Source organism: Mirounga angustirostris, unplaced genomic scaffold (genome assembly GCF_029215605.1).
Source record: "Mirounga angustirostris isolate CCGP_5_RB_7025 unplaced genomic scaffold, mMirAng1.0.hap1 SCAF_4, whole genome shotgun sequence".
Lineage (NCBI taxonomy): Eukaryota > Metazoa > Chordata > Mammalia > Carnivora > Phocidae > Mirounga > Mirounga angustirostris.
The window spans coordinates 62217816-62239879 of NW_026991712.1; the positions used below are offsets into that span (position 1 = coordinate 62217816).

Here is a 22064-nt window from a genome sequence, read left to right on the forward strand (position 1 = left end):
TGAATTGCAAGAACACCTATTTATTTCACAAATACAAGACTACGAACGTTCAGCTAAGAAGGCAGTGTAGAACTATAAATAGTAAGTTACGTCATTTATCTATAGATGAGTAACTTTGTATAGTCAATGGCTGATTAAAAGCGCATACCTGCTTATGGGGCAAATGCACGTAATTTTCCCTCTTTCTTAATATTTCATTATTTTAAAAAGCCCACTAATTTTATTACCCATTAATGTGAAGGTAAATGTCCTTCAAAATTCTGGGGTTCTTTGATAGTTCTCTCACTATTCAACTTTATTACCAAACATCGTTCATAGAATAATATACATTCAGGGCTTACATGTGCTAAGCACTTTTCAGATATCAGCTCATGTAATCCTTATGTATTATTATGTATATGTATATGATCACCTTTTTACAGATGAGAAAATGAAGTTAGAAGGTTAAATTGTTCGAGAGAATCAGCACAGTATGGAGATTAAAAGCACATGCTAGCTTCAGACTCCTTGGGTAGGTACTCCATCATTTATCAGCTATATAATCTTGGGAAAGTTACTTGGTCTATCTGTGACTCAATTTTCTCACCAATTAAATGGGGCCAACAGTGCTGCCCTTATAAAGTTATTGTGACGGTTAAGTGATTTAAGATATGTAAAGTACTTAGGAGAGTGTGGCAACAATGTAAGTCAGGTAATACTGCTAGAAATTGTCCCCAAATTGGGAGGCAATGGAGCCAGACCTTGTGACTAACCCCACCCACAAAATTTTCCTCACAACTATGTATGTCACCTAATCTGATCGACCCAAATCCTCTCATATTATTTCTCACAGTTTATAACACTCTTGAATATCTCCCTATTGTATTCAGGATAAAGATCCAATCTTCTGACACAGTCTGCAACCAGGGTGACCAAATTGTCTAGATTGCCTGGGATGATCCCAGTTTATGTCTGTTGGACTTGCATCCTCTTCCATTTAGCATTTGTCCAGAATTTTTGGAATTTTAGTTTAGAAAATCATTTTTAAATACAATTATTTCATAAATCCACTGATCAAGTCATTGGTTAGCAAATACAGGTATCAAATTTAGATAATTTTAATTATTTTTATTACCCCTTCCAGGTGGAAATATCCTTGTTTGGAAGACAAATTCTGTGGGTCACGCTATATATAACACTCTTCATGAAAACAGCGCTGTTGACCCCTTCTGCTTATCCCACAATTCCCTTCCTTGTCCTTACTTTAAATTGATCACAATCCCCCCAAATGAATCTTGCCTTTGAAAAAACACTCTCTTCTAGTTGGACTGGTTTTCTTCCTTCAATATCCTATTCTAGATCATGCTAGGGTTGCCTTCCACATGCAGCATTAAATGCCGCCTCCCTGGGAAGCTTCCCAGGATTCCCTGGGGTTGGGTTAGGGGCCCCACAAGGCTCTTATAGCGTCATGTCTTTCCCTGTCAGAGCACTTTGTTTTCTGTGTTGTAATGATAATACTTGCTATGTTCTCCTAGAAGGCAGTGGTTTGCATAGAGGTGGCCATGTAGATTCTTTCCTTCTTTAGTTATTGAATGGATGAAAGAGATTGATTTCTCCCCTTCTCATCTTCCTCTCAATTTTGAAGCTAATTACAGGTAAATTTCACCCCTCAGTTTGGAGGGAAGGGTCTTCAAGTCCTGCAACATGTTTGTTTCTTCTTCTATGGTACAAGAAACAAGGCACTGGAAGTAGAATCACTACTGGAAAAGTAAGACCAAATTCTGAGAATTCTTTGGGAGCTTAGATGAATCCTGACTTGTCCCTGCCCCTGATTCTGACCAGCATGGCCACGGGTGTGTGAAAAAAAACTTACCCACCAGTTGGCATGGCCTGTCTAGCAGAGCTTTGGCTGGATTTCAGTGCCTGCATCCCACACAGCGGCCCTGCCTCTGACCCACACCCTAACAACTCTGACCCTCAGTCCTCTGTTACTTGAGGAGGCTGGTCCCTTTAACCCCAATCCCTGACTTGACCCAACTCCTGGTCAAGCATCTTAAACAGAAAAGTCCAATGGGGCTAGCAAGGCAGCTTACGAATAAAATGCGCTTAGACAGTGATGCATGTCAATTATTTTTCAACAGAACTGGAAAGAAATATGGAGACAAAAAATCAATAAAATGGAGTTCTGAGATGTGACAGAGAGAAGAGAACCAGATGAAGCTTCGTTAAAGTAACACAGAGCAGGGTAGTGGAGGTTGGGTTCTGTCCTTCACGAAGTCCAGGCAGTTCAGAAAAAAGACTGAACTCTGGATTACCAAAGAGTGATGAACGAGATGGCGGTGGTGCTGATGAGTATCTCTTTTTGTGTCTCTTATAAAATATAGGAACATTCTTTGGAATTATGATGTCACTATTCCCTTTCAAGTACTCTTTCCTTCATGTTAACGTTTTGCATCCCATGTACACCTTACTAATAAGACTCATCATTACTGCGGCTTCCATTCTCATCTACTTACTAAGCAAGGCAGGACTTGAACCCAAGGCAGACTGGCTACTAATCAGGCTCTAACACACAGCTAGCTCACCTACATCCATCTGCAAGGCATGAGCTGTTGCCCCAGGGGAGGTGAATCAAAACATGCAAAAGCAAGGTGCGCAGAAGCGTGGCTGCTGAGGGTGAAGCACAGTGTGGCCTGCTGGTCTCCAGGGTGTGGCACCCCAGGGTCCAGGGAGCAGCCAGCACGAGGCCACCCAGAGCCCCCCGTCTGCCCCGCACAGCCGCTGGACGCACCCCATGCCTGCCAGGAGCATTTCCGGGACATCACAGGGCAGCAATGTCAGTTTTCCTAAGCAATGGGAAAAAGAAACACCCCCTCAACCTGTTGATCCCATTTTATTTTGCAACACAGAAATGACTGCTTTCAACTCGAGCCAAAAATAATCTCCTGAGTCATGGGGGTTACTTTCTGAGCGGTGCCCTTACTCTGTGCTTGTCCTAACTGGAAAATGACCGGGCTGAGTCCACTGAGCCTCTCAGGGGGCCTGGCCTCAGGCACTGGCCACAGCCCCGTCAAGAAATAAAATAAATAACGAAGTTGAACGAGGAACAGACTTGCTTTTCGAAGCCCACTTAAACAAATCTAAAGATGAATTTTTCAAAACCCAAAAATGGAAGGCAGTTAAAGCTATTATGTAGTCAATCAAGCAAGGTGAATGCTTCTGAAACGCTCAGCTGAATTCTCAAATTTCAAATTCTTCAGGTTTGGTCGCTAACCAGTTTTCTCAGAGTCCTTTATAATGGAATTTTATGATTAAAAATGCATTTGATTAGTTTTCCAAAAAATAAAAATAAAAATAAAAAATCAGAATCTTCTTGAAGAATGCGGGCTTCTGAGGAAGCCTTTCAGGAGTGCTGTCACTGGAGGCCGCGTACCTGCACACACCATCTGGAGACGGGTTTTTCAGCAGGTCCACGTAGACAGTGGCTTGTTTGACATCTGTCCCCTTTCAGTCCACTGGGACACCGTGAGCAGGTGAGGCCATGTCAAACACCGCTTTTGGGTATCCCGAGAGTCCCCGGGTGTGACAGGCGGACACTCTCTCAGTAACCCTGTTTCATGATTTCCTGCCTGCAGCGTGGCTACCCGCTGAAAGTCAGCTTGCTCCCTGCCTTACAAAACGGCGGGACCCCAAAATGCCAGTCATTCTGAGTTATAGAGTATCCTTAGATTTGTCCTTTGGTAAAGAATTCCGGGGGGGAAGGAGGAAGGCGACAGGAAACACTCTGTCACCTTCACCCACAGCCACGTTCTCAGACAGGCGACCCATCAATAACGAGTCACCAAGGCTGTGACAAAGGACCTGACGGGTGATGGATTTAGTGGTGGTGGCAGGGAAGGGAGAAGGAGGAGTCCCAGATGTCTGCCACTTATTTATGACCGGAGTGCGGTTCCGCATCCCTCATCTCAAAGTTGTCCGGGGATGACTGGATGGAGAAGAGCTCTCTGACTCAGCTCTTAAGTCTTAAGTCGCCCGTTCATAGCCTTTTACCTCCAGGACAGGGAGTAAAAGAAAGCTCGACTGAAAATCCCTTCGCTGTAAAATTGAGTGCATCATAAAATAACTGTAAAATCAATATTTAGTGTTAGGTCCGTTTAAAGTGTCACGCTTTGGAAAGGTCTTAATGTGGCCCCTGGGGGGCAGGCGAAGGAGTGCCTGTGTGTGGGATATTACCTCGTCAGCCCATATCCCGGGTGAGACCAGCTTAAGAGTGGGTTCTTCTGCTCTGTCCTATGTGTGCTAGGGGTGATGTGGGGTCGGGGTGGGGGCAGAGCCAGGAAAGGAAAGAAGACAGAGAGAAGAGAAAAAGAAGAGATACATACATGGTTATTAAGGATCCTCAAAAGCCCAGCTTTCTTTGTTTTGTTAGTTGTTTACATCTCCCCTCCTCCCACCCCTCACCTTTCCAGTTGTTTAGCTTCTGGTCAGACCAGTGAGCTGCCCTGGTAAAGGGGGAATCTAAGACTAGAGCTCAGGAGGCTGGAGGGGAGGCGGTGGGGCAGACAGGGTGCCCTGGCATGGCACCAAGGAAGTCCATGTTCCTTTGATGGATTCATCAGCGAGGGTGCCGACACGTCGTGCCTCAGTTTCCCCACCATAGAGGTGGTAAGGTCAGTCCCCTTCTGTCCCACACGGCACGTTTCTGACAAACCCACCTGAGGTCTACGCTCAGAGTGGAAAATTATCAAGGGCTGATGATGCCAGGTGTGTGGGTGCCCACCTCCAGAACACGATGAGAGAGGAGGGATGGGTGGGGGTCGGAGGAAACAAGATGGCTGGGCTGAGGCCTGTTTATGAGGTTTGGGCGTGTCAGGAGGTATCATCTCTGTGCTAATGCAAGGACCTCTCTGTCCCCGGCCCCAGCGCCTTCTCCTCACCAACCACCACCCTGCAGAGCCTTCTGAATCCTTATCACTGCTGCTTTTCCCCACCCAAGTTAATTAAGGACTCTTAACAAGGAAGCACCTATTTCCTCCAACTTCAGCTTCAGAATGCTCTTGAAATTCCCATTACTCCTTTTGGGTCTTTGACATTATATTTCATAAAAATCTCGAACTAGTTTCCATGAAGCCTCTCCAGCAAATCAACGTGTAAGCACCACAAGGGAAATCATTCTCCCAACCTCTCCCCAGGGCTCCCAAAGGTCATTCTGGGTTTTTTTTTTTTTCCCCTTTCACATCATTCCATGCTTAAAAGCATCATCTAATGAGCAAACACACATGGAGTAAATGCTCTGAGAGACATCCTGCGGTGACAGTCAGCTGATTTAAAGCAAAATGACAGATCTGTAACCAAGGACACAATCTGGAGGAGAATGCTGTTAGCACATGCATGCACCCCACACTATGCTCTGTGCAACATGGTGAGAAACGGAAATTAGTTGAAATGGCTGGATCATGCAATTATTGGGAAAAGAAGCTGCGGGGGGAGAATAAAAAAGTGTGAATACCTGTGTAGGTCATAGCTTCCTCCATCTTTATTTCCTGATATAGGAAAATACAAGAGTAATTTATGTTAGCTTTAGAACTCATAAAACCATTCACTACGTGGTTTTCCATGCATAACATCTAAATCCTAGAAAGAAATAGATTGTGTTAAATACAGACAGTGCCGGAGTCCCACAGAGCTTTTCTAGTAGACAGGTTCAAAATGAGGATTGAAAGCTATAAATAAAAAGGTCTGAGATAAAATGCAGAAGAGTTCATTTGAAACACGAGTGCAATGGGAAAGGAGGAGAGCCCATTTAAGAGCAGGAAGAGAAGTCCTTCCAGTCAGTCTCAGTACAGTGTTGGTTATTTTGAGACAAGACACTTGGGAAAAAAAAAGGGCCAATGATCATCTCCCTGAGGAATCGTCTAGAAGGTGGAGAGGACTACTTTGGGCCGAACAGCGATCACGAGCTCCCCCTGGTGTGTCATCCCAAGAGACTGTCAGACTTCTCTGGGCAGTTATGTCATCACCTGTAAGAGAGCGAGGTCTTTTGGGGGAGAAATGTCTGGGTGTAATATTTCTAGTGTTTCTAGTAACTGGTTTAATTTCTAGGCCTTATTGGGCTTCCTCCCCCCTCCCCTTTTTGGTGTGTGGAGGGCTAAGATTTGAGGAAAAGCTCAAACAGAGAAGCAAGATAATCTGAAAAGATTTGAGCTGAGTGGGGTTGTCAGACTGGACTTTTCTGCGGGCCATTCATCTGAGTAAGGTGTTAACTGAGAAGTGCTGGCTGATAGCTGTGAGGTGACCCCTCTCACAGGGTTTATAATTTCTTATGGGACCTTTGCTGCTCGAAAGCCTCAGGACCCTACAATGGTGGAGATGACAGGTGGCGGATGTTGATCTTTTGGGAATGGGCCCCCCTTCCAGTCACATGACCCAGTGCTGGTGATGCTGGCTCTGCTGGGGACCCTGAGACACCGGCTTTAAGGATGCTGAGAAAGCCCAGCTGCACACAAGGGGTTCCTGCAGAGCGCTCCCCACTGCTGGGGAGTCCCGCTCTTTGCCCTTTTGGGGTTGGCAAGCTCTGCTGATGCCCTTGCCCTTGCCAGAGCTAGCTCTTTCTCCTTCCTTCTGTGGACTGCTGGAATTTACAGTTCTACCGGAATTAGGAGAAAATCAGTATTCTCATCAACTAGGAAAGGGCAGGGACAGACTGAAAAGAACTGCGGCCCTATGAACCAAAGGAGAGATAAGTTAGTTTAACGCGGCAGCCCGGGGAGGGAACATTTGGCTGACTCCATATGGGCCCTCTAATGCTTGTTAGAGCCCAAGACAGTGCATTACTCAAGTATCTCTAGTTTCAGAGGGGAAATCCTGGTAAAAGAAATCTAATTGCCTGTGTCCGGGGCAGGGATCCCCCCGGGGCAGCTCCCAATTGTGATAAGCAGAAACAGGGCATTGGGTGTTTCCATCCAAAATCACCTAAAAATGTGAGGATTATCCCAGTTTACCTAGAGTCTATATTATGCCTGTTGGCAGCGATGACAAATAAATCCCCCATGCTTTCGTCCCACCTGCCAGTGGATGCTTCATTCAGGAAGCTTTACTAGTAGAACAAACGTGGGGGAGAAACTGAAATAAAATGCTCACCAAATCTTTGGGCGCGTTAGCTTTTTCATTAATGCTCCCAGAGGTAAACTTTGAGAACACATTATGTTCAGAACAGCCTGGAAAGTCTCCCCCGTAAGTATCCTAAACTCTGTGCATCTATGCCTAGAGACGTTTCACAGGCAGAAAACTCGACATAAAGAATTTACCAGGAAATACAGGAACCCCCCCCCGCCCCCGCCCGGCCCTTACCAACTTCCAGGCCCTTCGGTCTTGGGTTGCACTGTTTGTATCCTTGACAGCTCCTGAGCTCCATGAGTTGTACGTGTAGCTGATTCAAAATGCCCCGTTCCACCGTGTGCACTGTGTTTGTGAGCTGCGAACCAAGAGGCCAGGACAGGAAAGGTAAGCTCAGGTTCTGGCTAGTTTATTGTCAACAAACTTCATTACACGAAAATGTATCGACTTACCTGATAAGGATCTGTATTCATATCAAAATACTCCAAAAAGCCAGTGGCGAACTCACAGAAAAGAAAATTATGCGTCTCGTTAACTGTACGCAAACACCAGTAGGTGTTGTTGTTAGAACTCGTGCAGGCACAGAAAGATCCCACTGTTGGTAAAAACAGAACAATGAAATGAAAAGAATGAAAAAGCAAGAAATGGAGGCAGGCTCGCCATTCTACCATTTCCTTATCTTTATACTGAAAGGGGCACATTTTCTGTCTTGTAACTACTATGTGGTTGGATGTTAAAAAAAAATTACGTTTTCCCCCATCTAAACAATTTGCTGTGGGAAGAGGTGGAAAATGGGAAAAACAGTGGCAATCTATGATCGTGAATACAGACTGAAGGCCAAGATGAAGTTTTAGGCACATTAGTTTGTCCCCCACTGTCAGGCAGTGGTCTCTGAAATAGGGCGAGTGAGTGGAGAATAGGAAGGAAATGATCAGAGCTTGTATTTCTGGTTATTCTTACCTTTTCTTAAAAAAGGAAAAAAATAGCTGCATAGTACAGAGATGGACCTGGTGCCCTTGCTTGTTCTCTGTGTCATGGCCACACCTCAAAAATGGTGCACAGAAAGAGGGGATTATTTGTGATCTTTGTAGCAACTTTTTTTTTTTTTTTAAGATTTATTTATTTGCGAGACGGTGCACATGCATGCGTGTGCGTGTCACAGGGAGGGGCAGAGGGAGAGGGAGAGAGAATCTCCAGCAGACTCCACACTGAGCGCAGACCCCGACTCAGGGCTCAATCTCATGACCCTGAGATCACAACCTGAGCCGAAACCAAGAATTGGACGCTTAACTGACTGTGCCCACCCAGATGCCCCAACAATGTTTTAACATGAAATGGGCTATGACCATGTACATGTTTTGTACCATGCAGAGGTTCACTGGTTAACTGGTGGAAAGTATATAAAACAGACGTCAAATTAAAACAAAACAAAACAAACTACCTGATCTTCTTTTATAGAAAGGCAGTTTCCAAATTTGTTGACCTTTCTTGCAATGATAATTGACTTTTAAAAATATGTTGCCTAGCAAATATTTTTTTTTTTAAAGATTTTTATTTATTTATTTGACAGAGATAGAGAGCACAAGTAGGCAGAGAGGCAGGCAGAGGGAGAGGGAGAAGCAGACTCTCCACTGAGCAGAGAGCCTGACGCGGGGCTCGATCCCAGGACCCTGGGATCATGACCTGAGCCGAAGGCAGATGCTTAACCGACTGAGCCACCCAGGTGCCCCGCCTAGCAAATATTTTTAAAACAATTGGGATAGGCACACTTAATGAGCATTCAATGTTCATTATGTACTTTGCAGGTATTAACTCATTTCATCCTTAAAAGAACCTTAGAGACAGAAATTATGTTATTCCATTTTACAGATGGGAAAAATGAGGCACAGAGAAGTTAAGTAATTTATCCAAGGTCACACAGCTGATGAGTGGCAGCCTTAGGGGTCTGGCTAGAGGATACAATCTCTCTCTTTTTTTTAAAGATTTTATTTATTTATTTGAAAGAGAGAATTAGCGAGAGAGAGAGAACACAAGCAGGGAAGGGGAAAGGGAGAGGAGAAGCAGACTTCCTGATGAGCAGGGATCCTGATGACAGACTCAATCCCAGGACCCTGAGCTGAAGGCAGACGCTTAACCAACTGAGCCACCAAGGTGCCCCTAGAGGGTATACTCTTAACCACTACATGCTACTTAACCCCCATCCAATACTTTTTTTTTTTTAAGATTTTATTTATTTATTTGAGAGAGAGAGAGTGAGAAAAAGAGAGAGAGAAAGAAGGAGAAGCAGACTTTCTGCTGAGCAGGGAGCCCACCTCGGGGCTTGATCCCAGGACCCTGGGATCACAACCTGAGCTGCAGACGCTTAACTGACTGAGCCACCAAGGTGCCCCCCATCTAGTATTAAATACACTATCCCCTTAAGCTGAAAAAGATGTTTTAAACAATGAATGAGAAATAATTTTTTCAAATTTTGTTTTAATAAAGTTTTTAGAGCATAAAACGGTTCACAACAAAACTGAGAAGACACAGAGAATTTCTAGAGACTACCCCATCTCCACAGATGCCCAACCTTCCCCACTATCAACATCCCTCACAACAGTAATGCATCTGCAACAGTTGATGAACCTACATTGACACATCATCACCCAAAGTCTATAGCCTACATTAGGGTTTGCTCTTGGTGTTGTATGTTCTATGGGCTTTGCCAAATGTATAATGCCATGTATCCACCAGTATAGTGTCATACAAAGTAGTTTCACTGCCCTAAAGATCCGCTTTGCTCCATCTAGTCATCCTTGCCCCACAGAAACGATATTTCAGATTGCTGTGTTTCCTGTGCCCCAGCCCAGAACTTGGTGGGGAATGGACCCCTGCAACCTGAATGATCCTCAGAGATCCTCACACCCCAGTTTATGGAACAAGATTAAAAGTTAAATGCTATGAGTTTAAGAGTTTACTTGGCCTAGATGTGGCTGGAAATGAAAATGCAAACTTGACACTGAAATCAAAAAGCATCAGAAAGGAAAGATAAAACAAAAGTCCTCAGAGATAGGTCCCAAAACCCCAAGAATGGCCTTGGGTTCCTGGAGTCTCCAAATCCCATTTTGAGAAACACTGACCCAGGTGGTATCCTGGGATCTTTTCAATGAGAAGATTTGTAGTTTTAGCTACTCGGGATGGTAAGCCTTCAATCAGATGATGTGTCACAAAAATTTAGGGCACTATTCCTAGATAACCTCAGTTAATACTGTGCATAGGCCACCAAAGCACATGTAAGTGTGAATTTTAAAAACGTACAATCGTTGGGGTGCCTGGGTGACTCAGTTGGCTAAGTGTCCAGCTCTTGATTTTGGCTCAGGTCATGATTTCAAGGTCCTGGGATCGAGCCCTGCATTGGGCTCTGCGCTGGGTGTGGAGCCTGCTTAAGATTCTCTCTCTCCCTCTCCCTCTGCCCTCCCCCCCAACCCCTCCTGGTGCGCTCTCTCTCCAAAAAAAAAGCACACAATTGTTATTATTCCATATCATCAGCAATTCCATGTAAAACTGTATATTTTGGGGTGCCTGGGTGGCTCAGTCGTTAAGCGTCTGCCTTCGGCTCAGGTCGTGATCCCAGAGTCCTGGGATCGAGCCCCACATCGGGCTCCCTGCTCCAAGGGGAGTCTGCTTCTCCCTCTCCCACTCCCCCTGCTTGTGTTCACTCTCTCGCTGTCTTTCTCTCTGTCAAATAAATAAAATCTTTTTTAAAAAAATAAATAAAACCACATATTTTGTAGAGTCCCTATTCTTTTTTTTTTTTTTTTAGATTTTATTTATTTATTTATTAGAGAGCAAGCGAGAGAGAAACAGCATGAGAGAGGAGAGGGTCAGAGGGAAAAGCAGGCTCCCCGCTGAGCCGGGAGCCCGATGTGGGACTCGATCCCAGGACCCTGGGATCCTGACCTGAGCCGAAGGCAGTCGCTTAACCAACTGAGCCACCCAGGCGCCCGAGTCCCTATTCTTTTGTGAGCACGGTGCTAGGTACTAAAGGGGACTGAGAATTAGAATACAGCCCCCGCATCGAAGGGGTTTTCACTTCCTTTATTACACTTAGAGCATAACATGAAATAAAGCAGAAACAAAATCTATTTGAGGCAAGATTGTTCATCCATTTATTTAGTTATTTAGTAATAGATATAACTAAAGCCCGTCTTATTGGGTAGGAACTTTGCCAGGAGCTGGGCAGTATGAGAAATAACACCATCAGGAGAAACACCCAGGGCGAGCTTGGCATTTTCAAGTAAAATATGAAAACAAATTTCCAAAGAAAACCGTAATTTTTGACAAGATCATTCTAGCTGCCAGTACAGAAAATAGTATGATGCTCTCCTCTTGAATCATTCTAGATCCCTGGTTTCACGCTGCTGAAGCCCTAGTCTTAGTAACTGTAGTGTGAGTTGCTGTCTCTCCACAGGGCGGCAGTTACTGGCAACTCAGATGAGGTGGCAGATGTTAACTGAACTTACTGTGGTCATCACGTTGCAATACACAGAAGTCAGGTCATTATGCGGTACACCTTGAACTTATACAGTGCTGTTTGTCAACTATATCTCAGTAAAACTGGGAAAAATATATTTTTTAAAGATTTTATTTATTTATGTATTTATTTAGAGAGTACGAGTGGGGGGAGGGGCAGCGGCAGAGGGAGAGTCTGCGCTGAGTGAGGAGCTCCATGTGGGGCTCGATCTCACAACCCTGAGATCGTGACCTGAGCCAAAACCAAGAGTCAACGCTTAACCCACTAAGCCATCCAGGCACCCCAAAACTGGGAAAAATATTTCTAAAACAAAACACCCTGCAAACCAAAACTACACAATACTTACAGTTCCAGAACGGGGCCGTCTGCCAGTGGTTGTTGTCGTGGGTGAAGCAGGTGAGGCCAGGGAGGCTGCATTCCTCCCCCTTCCTCTGGCGTTTCTTCTCCTTCCTCTCTTTCTTCCTCCTACGGTTCTCCTTGAAAAGCTGCAGCTTGCTGTCTACTTCTTGAGCAGCTTCCCTGTTCCAACAGAAGGGATGTGTTCATGGTCAGAAAGCACTTTCCCAATGAAAAATATTATCGTTGTTACAAATCTCACACAAATAGGCAGGCACACAATAATAGATGACTTATTTTTCACAGAGGGCCTTGAACTATAATTGGCAAGAGTGAAGACAAACTCATGAAGTGACAAAACTTTTTTAGAATTTTACTGAGCCTGGAAAGATCAACATTTTCTTCCTTATTTACATGGAAACACTGGTGGAAATAAATGTCAACATGAATCCATGGATCCCACTAGCCACAGCATTTGGACAAATGGCTTAACTCCGTGGGGACTCGGTACTCATCAGCCATAAAGTCAATGGTTAGCAGGATTAGATGACTTGGAAAGAATTTCCTTTTGTTATTATTTTGTTTTTTCCATAAAGGGCTCAACTTTTGTCAAGGCTCAATACTAAATCCCTTTCACATGCCAATTTTACTGTTATTTTAAAAATATGTGTATTTCTCCCAACGTTCAGTATTCAGCACGATTGCAGACTACTCTATGGAACACACCAACCTAATCAAGACGGTCCCATTTCCCAATCACTGTTCACAAAAAGCAGTGCATAGAATAAAATCCAGTTACCATCCCATACATCGACAGAAAACACATGTAGAATTAGAGCAGAACTCCTCGTGGCTCCCCCTCAAAGGATTCCAAAAGCATCCCCATAGTCTCTTGGCAAGGTGTGGGCTTTGTTATCAACTTCTTGAGCTCTGTGCCCTCCTGGCTAAATCTGCTTGCTTGGAAGCAGCACCACTTGGAAGACAGGGGTCCCTACTATGTTTCAGAAGTGCCCAGGGGACAGTCCTCCACTCCCAGCAAATGTGGAAAACAGAGACTCACTTACTTGAATGGGTGGAGATGACTCTTCACCTTCTCTTGCTTTTTTACACCTTTTTCTTTATTATAATAGCTACGGGCAAGAAGATTGAAAAGTGAGTCTTCATAGTCTCACATTCGATCAGACAGTTCATTTTATTTTATTTTTAAAGATTTTATTTATTTATTTAAGAGAGAGTGAGAGAGAGAGAGCAAAATGGAGAGAGGGGCAGAGGGAGAGGCAGACTCCCTGCTGATCAGCGAGCCCGATGCTGAGCCTGATTCCAGGACCCTGGGATCATGACCTGAGCTGAAGGCAGATGCTTAACTAACTGAGCCACCCAGGCGCCCTGACAATTCACTTTATAAACAGAAAGAAGAATAGAAGGCAAGTGATTACTTTAACTATCTTAGCTTAATGGGGATTTTTAACCTTCACCTTAGGTTTAGGACATATTTCATTTGACCAAGAGTTTAGATCATTACAGTATATGATAACAAATTCAGTTTACTAAGCTTTCTGTTGGTATAAGAGAGAAACAAACCCAGTGCTTATCCCCGGAGCTTGTGGAAACACGAGTTTGGAAGTAAGACCGCGAGGTGGCCGCATGCTCACCTCTGTTTGCTACAGGCACATTCCTCCGGCTTTCTCCTTTTTAGGTGTCCTCTCACTTCTCTTAAATTCTTAATTTTGTCTTGCAGGGCTTCAATCTGGAAGACAAGTATTTGAACAAAGACAGCTGCAGATCAGGATTTCCTACGCCGGGTGCCCCTCTTTTCACCTTGTTTTCTGTCTTCCGTAATTCCAGCTATTCTGCTGAGAAGATAATTAACTTGGAAACAAACTGGGCACAGAGTATGTCTACCACGATGCTCCTGCTGATGTGCTACACATAAACATTAACAGATGCTCACTTACAACTGGATCATTTCCTCAGGGAGATTTCAACAGGTCATCGAGCCAATCCCCGCTATTTTTTCACACCCTATTTTGTTTTCAGGCAGGTCGATCACGACATCCCCAGGGAAAGATAAATATCTTGCTACGCTATTTTTCATGTAATTGTCATTGTAAAAAAAAATGAAGTGGACACACAGCGAGCCCCACCAGTCGCCAGGGGGCTGGTGAGCCGAGCTTGCATTTGGAATACACCTTCCAGTCACACAGCCGTTGCTAACCTCTTTATCGATGTATGCCTTGTGGTCCTTCCAGGCTCTGGCCGATTGATACAGTTCTCTCTCACAGTGGATTGTATCATTCGGAAGAATAAAGCACCTGCAAAAACAAACAAACCAAAAATGTTAGAAATAGGTTTATATGCTAATATTTGTTTAAACCCATTAGAAATAGCAAAGGGAACATAATTGCCTTCTAAACTCTTAATTTGGAGGCAAGCAGTAGTTTGAAGCTGAGCCATAGACAGGGAAGGATACGTGGGAATGTCTCTTGGCCACCCGGCTGGGGTAAGGATGGTGTCAGAGAGAGACCCTTACTAAGATTCCATTTCATAGCAACATTTAATATTCACGTCCCCAGGAACAGCTACCACCAGAAAACTCTAGTGTTGAGAGTCTCATCAACTACTGTAGGGGAAATGGAAGTTTCCACAGTTATAATGGAAGTAAGTTGTCTGATTAGAGCAATGCAGTTAGAAGGGGGTTATTTATCCCATTTGTTTTGTTACAAAGAGCCTGCCTCAAGTACCCCATTCAGTTTGAAGCAAAGAAACAGCCCTAGGCATAGAGAAAAGTTGGGATAAAGGGTCGATCGATACTGAAAGAGACACAAATCCTGATCTAAGTCTCCTAGTGTGTAACTCTAACAACTATAGTTGACCTTGGAACCGCATGGGGTCACATATAGGCAGATTTTTTTTTTTTGGATAAACACAGTCCAGTACTGTATACATGTTTTCTCTTCTCTTATGGTTTTCTTAATAACACTGTTTCTCTAACTTACTTTATTGTAAGAATAAGTATATGATATGTATATAAAATATGTGTTAATTGACGGTTTATGTTATCGCTAAGGCTTCTGGTCAGCTGTAGGCCGCTAGTAGTTAAGTTTCTGGGGAGTCCAACATTATACGTGGGTTTTCAACTGTGGGGGTGGGGGGAGGGTCTGTGTCCCCAACCCCTGCCTTGTTCAAGATCAACTGTACAGGCACGGAAAGACCAGTCCCAAAGATAAAAATCCTGCCAGAGGTCATGATACCAGGCCTCCCCAAAGTGATGGAATGAGAGAGAGGAAAAAACCTTGTTAATAAATTCAGAAAGAAAATTTTTCTCTATCAAGAGAGTAACTGGATTTTGGAAGGAAATGGAGAACCAAGGTGGTTCATTACAGCTGTGGGATAATCTCCTCCTTCCCTGTCTCCGTGACTCCCGAGGCCCTCCGTGCTCTCTGGGATCTGCTCAGGTTACTTAGGTGTTTCTGCACCTTATGTCCATTTCCAACACATCCCACCTCTCTGGAAGCTTCTCCAGGACCTGCAGTCTTTCCTTGGGCTACGAGTGTGTTCCCTAGACTCCCAAAAAAGTAACTGTTCAAGGGTGGACCTCCATGCCTGCTAAGTTAAGATGTGACAGAACCGGGGCCCCTGGGTGGCTCAGCCATTAAGCGTCTGCCTTCGGCTCAGGTCATGATCCCGGGGTCCTGGGATCGAGGCTGCATTGGGCTCCCTGCTCCGCGGGAGGCCTGCTTCTCCCTCTCCCACTCCCTCTGCTTGTGTTCCCTCTCTCGCTGTGTCTCTCTCTGTCAAATAAATAAATAAAATCTTTAAAAGAAAACACAAACATGTGACAGAACCACTCTAGCTAAATTCCCAGCTGATCAGCCTTCATGTGAAACTCAACCCAAAGCATGTGTCCAAATGTACGGCTGTTTGGACTCCCCCAGCTTCTTTAAATCCCAGTTGTTCTGTAGGCCAGCCCTCCGGACCCTGTACGGCCGAGCGATATCACTTTTGATAAAGAAGCAAAACAGGGATAATGGGGAAGGGGACATGACTGGGAATTCAGCCCCCGTGAACACCTAAAGCCTTCCTACTTGTGAGTCACTCGGACGGAGGTGGGCAGGCCCAGGGCATTGTCTCTGTCTGCCAGCATCACGTCCCCGTCGCCGGCAGCCTGGGCACCTCCGGGCCTCCTGTGGCCCTCATCATGGCGCTTGGCAATGTTTCTCGGTCGCAACACTTGCAATTCCTCATCTTCCAGGTTTATGTCATATATTTGGCCTTCAAATTCGACTGACAAGGAACGTGTTTGCCGGGTATGGACAAATCTGGGCTTGTACTCTGGAAATAAGGGAAGACACGTTAACATGGACGTCCAGGTGTAGTTTAGGAGGGAGGAAAGGCACCACCTGGCTCAGTGAGCATTCTGGGAAGGGCAAGCAGTTTAAACTGCATTGTGAAGGGGCATCGGGGAGCGGCGGGCAGCCCACTGGGATTCACGTTGGGAGGGCTGGGCTCCTCTTTGAGCTTGGGTGCTGCATGGCAACGTGGTGGACAGCATGCTCCCCTGGGCCTCAGCCCTTTGTCCCTCCAGTGGGGGGTACGTCTGGGGGACGTCTAAGTTCCTTTCCACTCACAGCAGGCTGTGAACTGCATTTTCAACATGAACTGCTAAGGCAGTTTGTTTGGATAAAACTATATTCCCAGTTATGGTATTAATCATAATAGTGACTATCATTGATTGGGCTTTTGCTATGTATTATTCACCTCATACTTATCTCTAATCCACAATCTTGGAAGACCTGTATTATTATAATAAATCCTTATATTAAAAAAACTGATTAGATGGTCCAAACAGGCTCATAAATTTGGTGTGATGATTCTTAAGGATGGGAAAACTGAAGCTCTGAATGCTACCTACATTTTGCAAGGTAATGGAGCCAACAGCCGTGGGAACTAGGACTCTAATCTACCAGATTCTAAAGGCTGCTGTCTTTCCACAACACTGGGCTGCTTTTTTAAAAGGGTAAATGCTCTCGATACCTTCTATTTGTACAAAGAATAGAGAACAATTAAATTTTGCAAATGCTTTTTATCAGCCAGCTGACTTTTAATATCTGGCAGATGGAGGGCAATGCCAGGGGGAGGCCAGCATGTTTTCTGGTCACCGTAGACCGTGCTCAAGGCTCAGAGTGTGTTAGACAAGAGTTTTAATGTGCCAACCTTGGCCCCTCCTTATCAGAAGCATTTTGGCTCCGACGGGGCATACTCACAGGGCCTTTTTTCTCCAGCCTGCTGCTAAAATAGGAAGAAGGGGAGCACCCAGGCCATGGAATCAGAATCGCGCTCGCCACGGGATCCCGCTCTGATAGCAGTTTCCAGAAGAGGAAACGCCTCTGTAACAGTCAGCAGGCCCCTGAGTGTGCTCACGAGCAACTTCTGCCCTCAAATACGCGAGGTTCCACGTGGTTTGAAAAAGCGGCCCCAGACATCTCCAGGTTGTGCTCAATGTCGAACAAAATCAGTGTTTATGGTCACTGCTGTGAAGTGACACCTAACCTCTGGGGAGAGAAGAGGCTGCCCCTTCCTCCAAGCCCAACACTGGTAATCAGCTTCCGTTAAGGGAGAGCGTCAGGAATCTTTGTCCCTTTTTGGCTTTCCATTTGATATCTTTGTGTGAATTATTAAACCTGGCATTTTCTCTCTGGGAGGAAAAAAAAAATCTCCCAAATCAATCATTCTCAGCTTTTGGGTTATGGATTCCCTTAAGAGTGTGTTGAAAGTTAGGGACATCCAGAAAAATGTGCACATGCACACAGAATAGACTTATCATTTTGGATAAAATGTTAGAAGGCTCACCATCCCCTAAAATCCATCTGCAGAGTCCAGGATAAAAAAGCCAGTGCTGAGAGCTTCTATTTTTCTGGTGATTGATTTGATTTCCTAATTTACAACGTGGGGGGCACCTGGCTGGTTCAGTAGGTAGAGCATGTGACTCTTGATCTTGGGGTCGTGAGTTCAAACCCCACGTTGTGTGTACAGCCTACTTAAAAAAAAAAGTGATACAGAAAATGTATCTTACTCATTTCCAAACCAGTGTAGAAAAGAATTGCCACAGAAATGAGTCACTTTTCCTCTTCTGCCACTAGATGGCACTAGACTCTCATTCTTTTATGGAAGGTGCCAGACCGGGTTTTCCCATCTGTATAATCCTAGGAATTTCATAGTTGCCTGATAGAATTCTTATAAAGAAAATGCTAGGCAGTGCTTTTCATATTGAATTTGACTAGTTTGACCTTGCCAGTCAACCATAACTAAAAAAAAAATACCGTCTTACAACAGATGTACCTTTAAAAAAAGTGTTTATGCTTTTCTTATTAAATGCATAAGCAATGAAACCTTGAATTTTTATTTTCCTCCCTTTTTTTTTTTAAAGCAGCTCAAGGCAGACAAATCAGGACATTAGCATTCATGTAAAATAAAACTGACATAAACTATACCCTCTGCCCCTAACCACACCTGTTACCCCTTTATAGTTCTTTCGTGTGTGTGTGTATAGTTTGTGCCTGGTGCTTTTACTGAATATATTTTCATTCTATGTTTAAGTTAAAAATGTCCACAAACCCCAAATTTCAACTTAACTTTGCTCTTTTAAACAGAACAATTCTTTGCTTTTTGTGCTAAAACTATGCATCGATAAGACCTCAAATGTATAAGGAGCAAGCCTTTTGTCTCCCTGCTGTCCATTCGCAAAGCACTCTGCCTTCCACTGCGAGGGTCCCTGCTTGCAGCTTACTCGGGGTCCCCTGGTTTCTCAGGAACTGCCTTTGACTCTTCCTCTGGCTTCTGCCCGCACGATAACCGGACTCTCCGCAACTGCATTCTTTGTGCTTGTCGGGGAAGCCTCGAGAGTAGAGGTTCCGCGTGCTCTGCCGGACCGTGAGCAGGTCCCCGGATCCTTTACACTTGTGAATTCGAAGCTTGCCAGAGGTGTCCTCGATGCACCGCCACTTCTGCGAAAGCCAACGAGAAAGCCGGTTACCCATCCCGCTCCGGGTGTTTTTTATTAAGGACTGCTGTCTTAGGTTTTGGAAGCACGGGGAACCCCTTAAGGAGAGCCGAGGAAGAAAGGCAGGCTTTTAACTGAGCCTGCCATAAGTCGCCCCCCGGTTCCCTTAGCTCCTTCTTTCATTGTAGGCAACTGCAGATGACAACGAAATCACTGGAAATCAGAACCACCTCCATGACACTAGAGCCCCAAATTGATATATAAATCCCCAGTATCCAGACTAAACAGAGTCTTGAACGAAACACGTTAAAAGCCAAGCCACAGAGCACAGCTGTCGGGGCTGTTTTTGCCAGATCCCTCTCTCTCTGGAAAAACACACTCGGCTGCTTTGGTCTCAGCCCCCGAGCTCTGGCCTCGAACCGGGGAAGAGTGGCACATGAAGACAGAGATGAGTTTAATCCGAGTCTGCCATGGAGCGGGCCAGCCTTCACACGCCCCAGGCGTTAGCCAACTCGTCAGGTTTTCTCTGTGCCTCTTCTCAGCCTTCTACAGACCCTGCACGCCCAGCAGAGCGAGCTGCTCGGGAGGAGACATCGTTCACCTCCCCAAGAGACCAAGCATGGGGGGAGCTGGCCCTGGGTTTACTCCTCTGAGCCTTCTACCAAGCCCACTGCAGACACTGTGGGCTCAATTCTAGATCAATAGGACCCAGCATCGGCTTCAGTGTCCCCCCCAACCCCTGCCCATGCTTCTTGAGTATCAATCTGGCTGAAATAAGAGCACTTCATGAATTTAGGGGCATTTCATGGGATCCTCCATGTCTTACTTAAAGACCTAATAACCTTCCTCTTCCTTTTTCTCTTCCCCTTGCTCGCCCCCTCAAATGGTAGTTTGGGAAGAACACTGACCTCGATTTGAAGTTGACCACGGTTGTTACAACATGCTACCGTGTAGTGTTAGCAAACTTTTGTTTCTGGTTTTCGTTCCATATGTGACTATCACCTGTATACAATTACTGATACTTTTCTTTAAATGGACACATTTCTAAACAGTGGCCAAAGCAACAGTACCTATAAAATTATGGATTTGTTGTGCCAGTTACATATTTTCAATAAATAAAAAATTATCGAATAAAAGATGGTTTTCCCTGCACCACACAAAATGATCTCAACACCCCCCCCCTATATTTTCATCGCAAAGTCACCTAATGCAAGGTAAAGTTTAGTCAGGGATCCCAGATATGTTGGTCAGCAGACAAATGACCCTCGTGTACAGAATGGGGTGCGACTATTCACAGTGGACCGAGGTGCAGAGTCTTGGCTTACTTTCTCTTGACTGGAGCCACATGCCCTCAGTAAATGTTGAATTATCAGAGCTGCCTGGCACCTCTATCCTAGAGTTCCCGAATCCCTGGTTTATAGCACTTGTGCTTTGATCTTGCTTTAGCCCCCACACACTCTGGGTGCTGTTGCATTTGGTTATTTCGAGCCATGTCAGGTTACGATCTTCTTTTTTGACTTGACCAGCATATCTTGAATGTCCATCATTTCCATTCCAAGCAGGCTCAAGCGACAAGGCAACTAATTCTATTTGCAAAGCCATGAAAAAGCAACACAGACAAGAACAGTCGAAGACTCACTAAGTTAGAGATGATTGAACCAAAAAAAAAAAAAAGTAAAGTCAACTTGATTAGGCACTGGGGAGTTATGGGAGCTCAGTGGTTCTCACACATGGCTGAGCACTGGGAGTTTCAAAAGCTCTCCTGGTGATTTTAATGTGCAGTTGGGGTTAAGAACAATTGCTTTCAATTTGCAACTGGTTACTGGACCCTTCTGCAGCTGGAACCCATGGCAGGGGCAAAAGAGATATATTTAGGTCTAAGTAGCTCAGGTGGATGAATCTTTGAGAGGGATGTATGCATGTTGGGGCGTGGGTATGCAAAGGATGCTGTGTCTAGAAATGTACTGATGTAATCAGGTCAGAAGATGACTCCAGCTGAACAGAGGAACACTACCAGCTTGTCTCTACAGGCAGGACTATGTGCTTTCTGTAAGAGTAACCAGTTTTCCTTCCTTTCTCCCCACAGTTAGCTGACGAGTGAGAGAACTTAGTCTTTGTAAAGGTTGAGCAGAAAGCCGTGTGTGGCCTGCTCCATGGTTCTGCCATTCAATGTGGAGACCAGTGGTTTTCAAGCCTGGGTTTGTAGCACTTCCAGACACGTCCCATTAGTTCAAGGAGGTGCCATGAGATTCTCAAAAACAGTTCTCAGAAACTGATCTACAACTCCATTGGGGAATAACTATATGCCCTACGGAATTTCTGCTGACAAGAAGTGTCAGCAAAATAATTCATAAGCTTTTATAGCTCTGAAAAGTTTGGGAATCCGTGGTGCTTGAGTGTCATTCCAGATTTGAATTTGGCTACATCCAGATGCTTTAAGACTTGTCCATCTATCTAGGTAATCTCTCACTCCTGCGTTCAAAAACTAAGAGTTCACTACTTAATGCCTATGGTAGCAAAAGAAATGGCCAGTGGACCCACAGTTCACAGCCTAGTAGCAGCTTAAGAAGTGCCCTATTTTCTATAAGACAGAAAAATATGGTTAACTTTATTCTTGAAAAATAATAGCCTTCTGTCTTTTGTGGCTCGAATTTATTTCAATTTTAGTACAAACATTAATTTTTAAAACACATAACTACAGTGAAAACCTTTCTTGGTTTTTTAAGCACGATGCATTAAAAAAAAAAAAACAACTCTACTTTTTTTTTTTTGCCTGGAAGACCTGAGGGGACAGGTAGATTCCTCTAGAACAGAATGTGTAGGCAGAATTTTTAGTGATTTGTCTATCTGGAATCCAACCTGCATTTTCCCATTAGCCAAATTCCTCACTAATGTCCTATGGGGCAGAGATGAAGGGAAGTGGTGTTCTTTCCTGAAGAGATGAATTAAACCAAATCTGAGATCTGGCACCATCCCGGGCACTGATGATGTATCTCACAAACTAAATATGCATACATACGTGAATGCATACGTATGTACACACCCGCATAGACCCACAAATTCTGCATGTATACATACCCCTATACACATTCTTAAATAAAACAAGAGCCACCGAGAAAA

At 44.6% G+C, this 22064-nt stretch overlaps 1 protein-coding gene across 7 annotated transcripts in view; it reads right to left on the reverse strand.

Annotated features, from left to right (window-relative positions):
- Window positions 1-22064, reverse strand: part of SULF1 (sulfatase 1) — a 179144-nt gene that overhangs the window by 12922 nt on the left and 144158 nt on the right. For 5 of the 7 annotated variants that reach the window (XM_064588237.1, XM_064588235.1, XM_064588238.1 and 2 more), the window contains 8 exons: window positions 18732-18948; window positions 16030-16276; window positions 14160-14256; window positions 13597-13691; window positions 13009-13074; window positions 11955-12127; window positions 7548-7690; window positions 7330-7453 (listed from right to left, as the gene is read on the reverse strand). In XM_064588237.1, coding sequence (XP_064444307.1) covers window positions 7330-7453; window positions 7548-7690; window positions 11955-12127; window positions 13009-13074; window positions 13597-13691; window positions 14160-14256; window positions 16030-16276; window positions 18732-18948 — 1162 coding nt within the window. Of the gene's footprint in view, window positions 1-4212; window positions 4279-5488; window positions 5523-7329; window positions 7454-7547; window positions 7691-11954; window positions 12128-13008; window positions 13075-13596; window positions 13692-14159; window positions 14257-16029; window positions 16277-18731; window positions 18949-22064 lie in introns of all 7 variants that reach the window. The other 2 variants (XM_045896429.3, XM_045896430.3) reach the window with 2 other exon arrangements.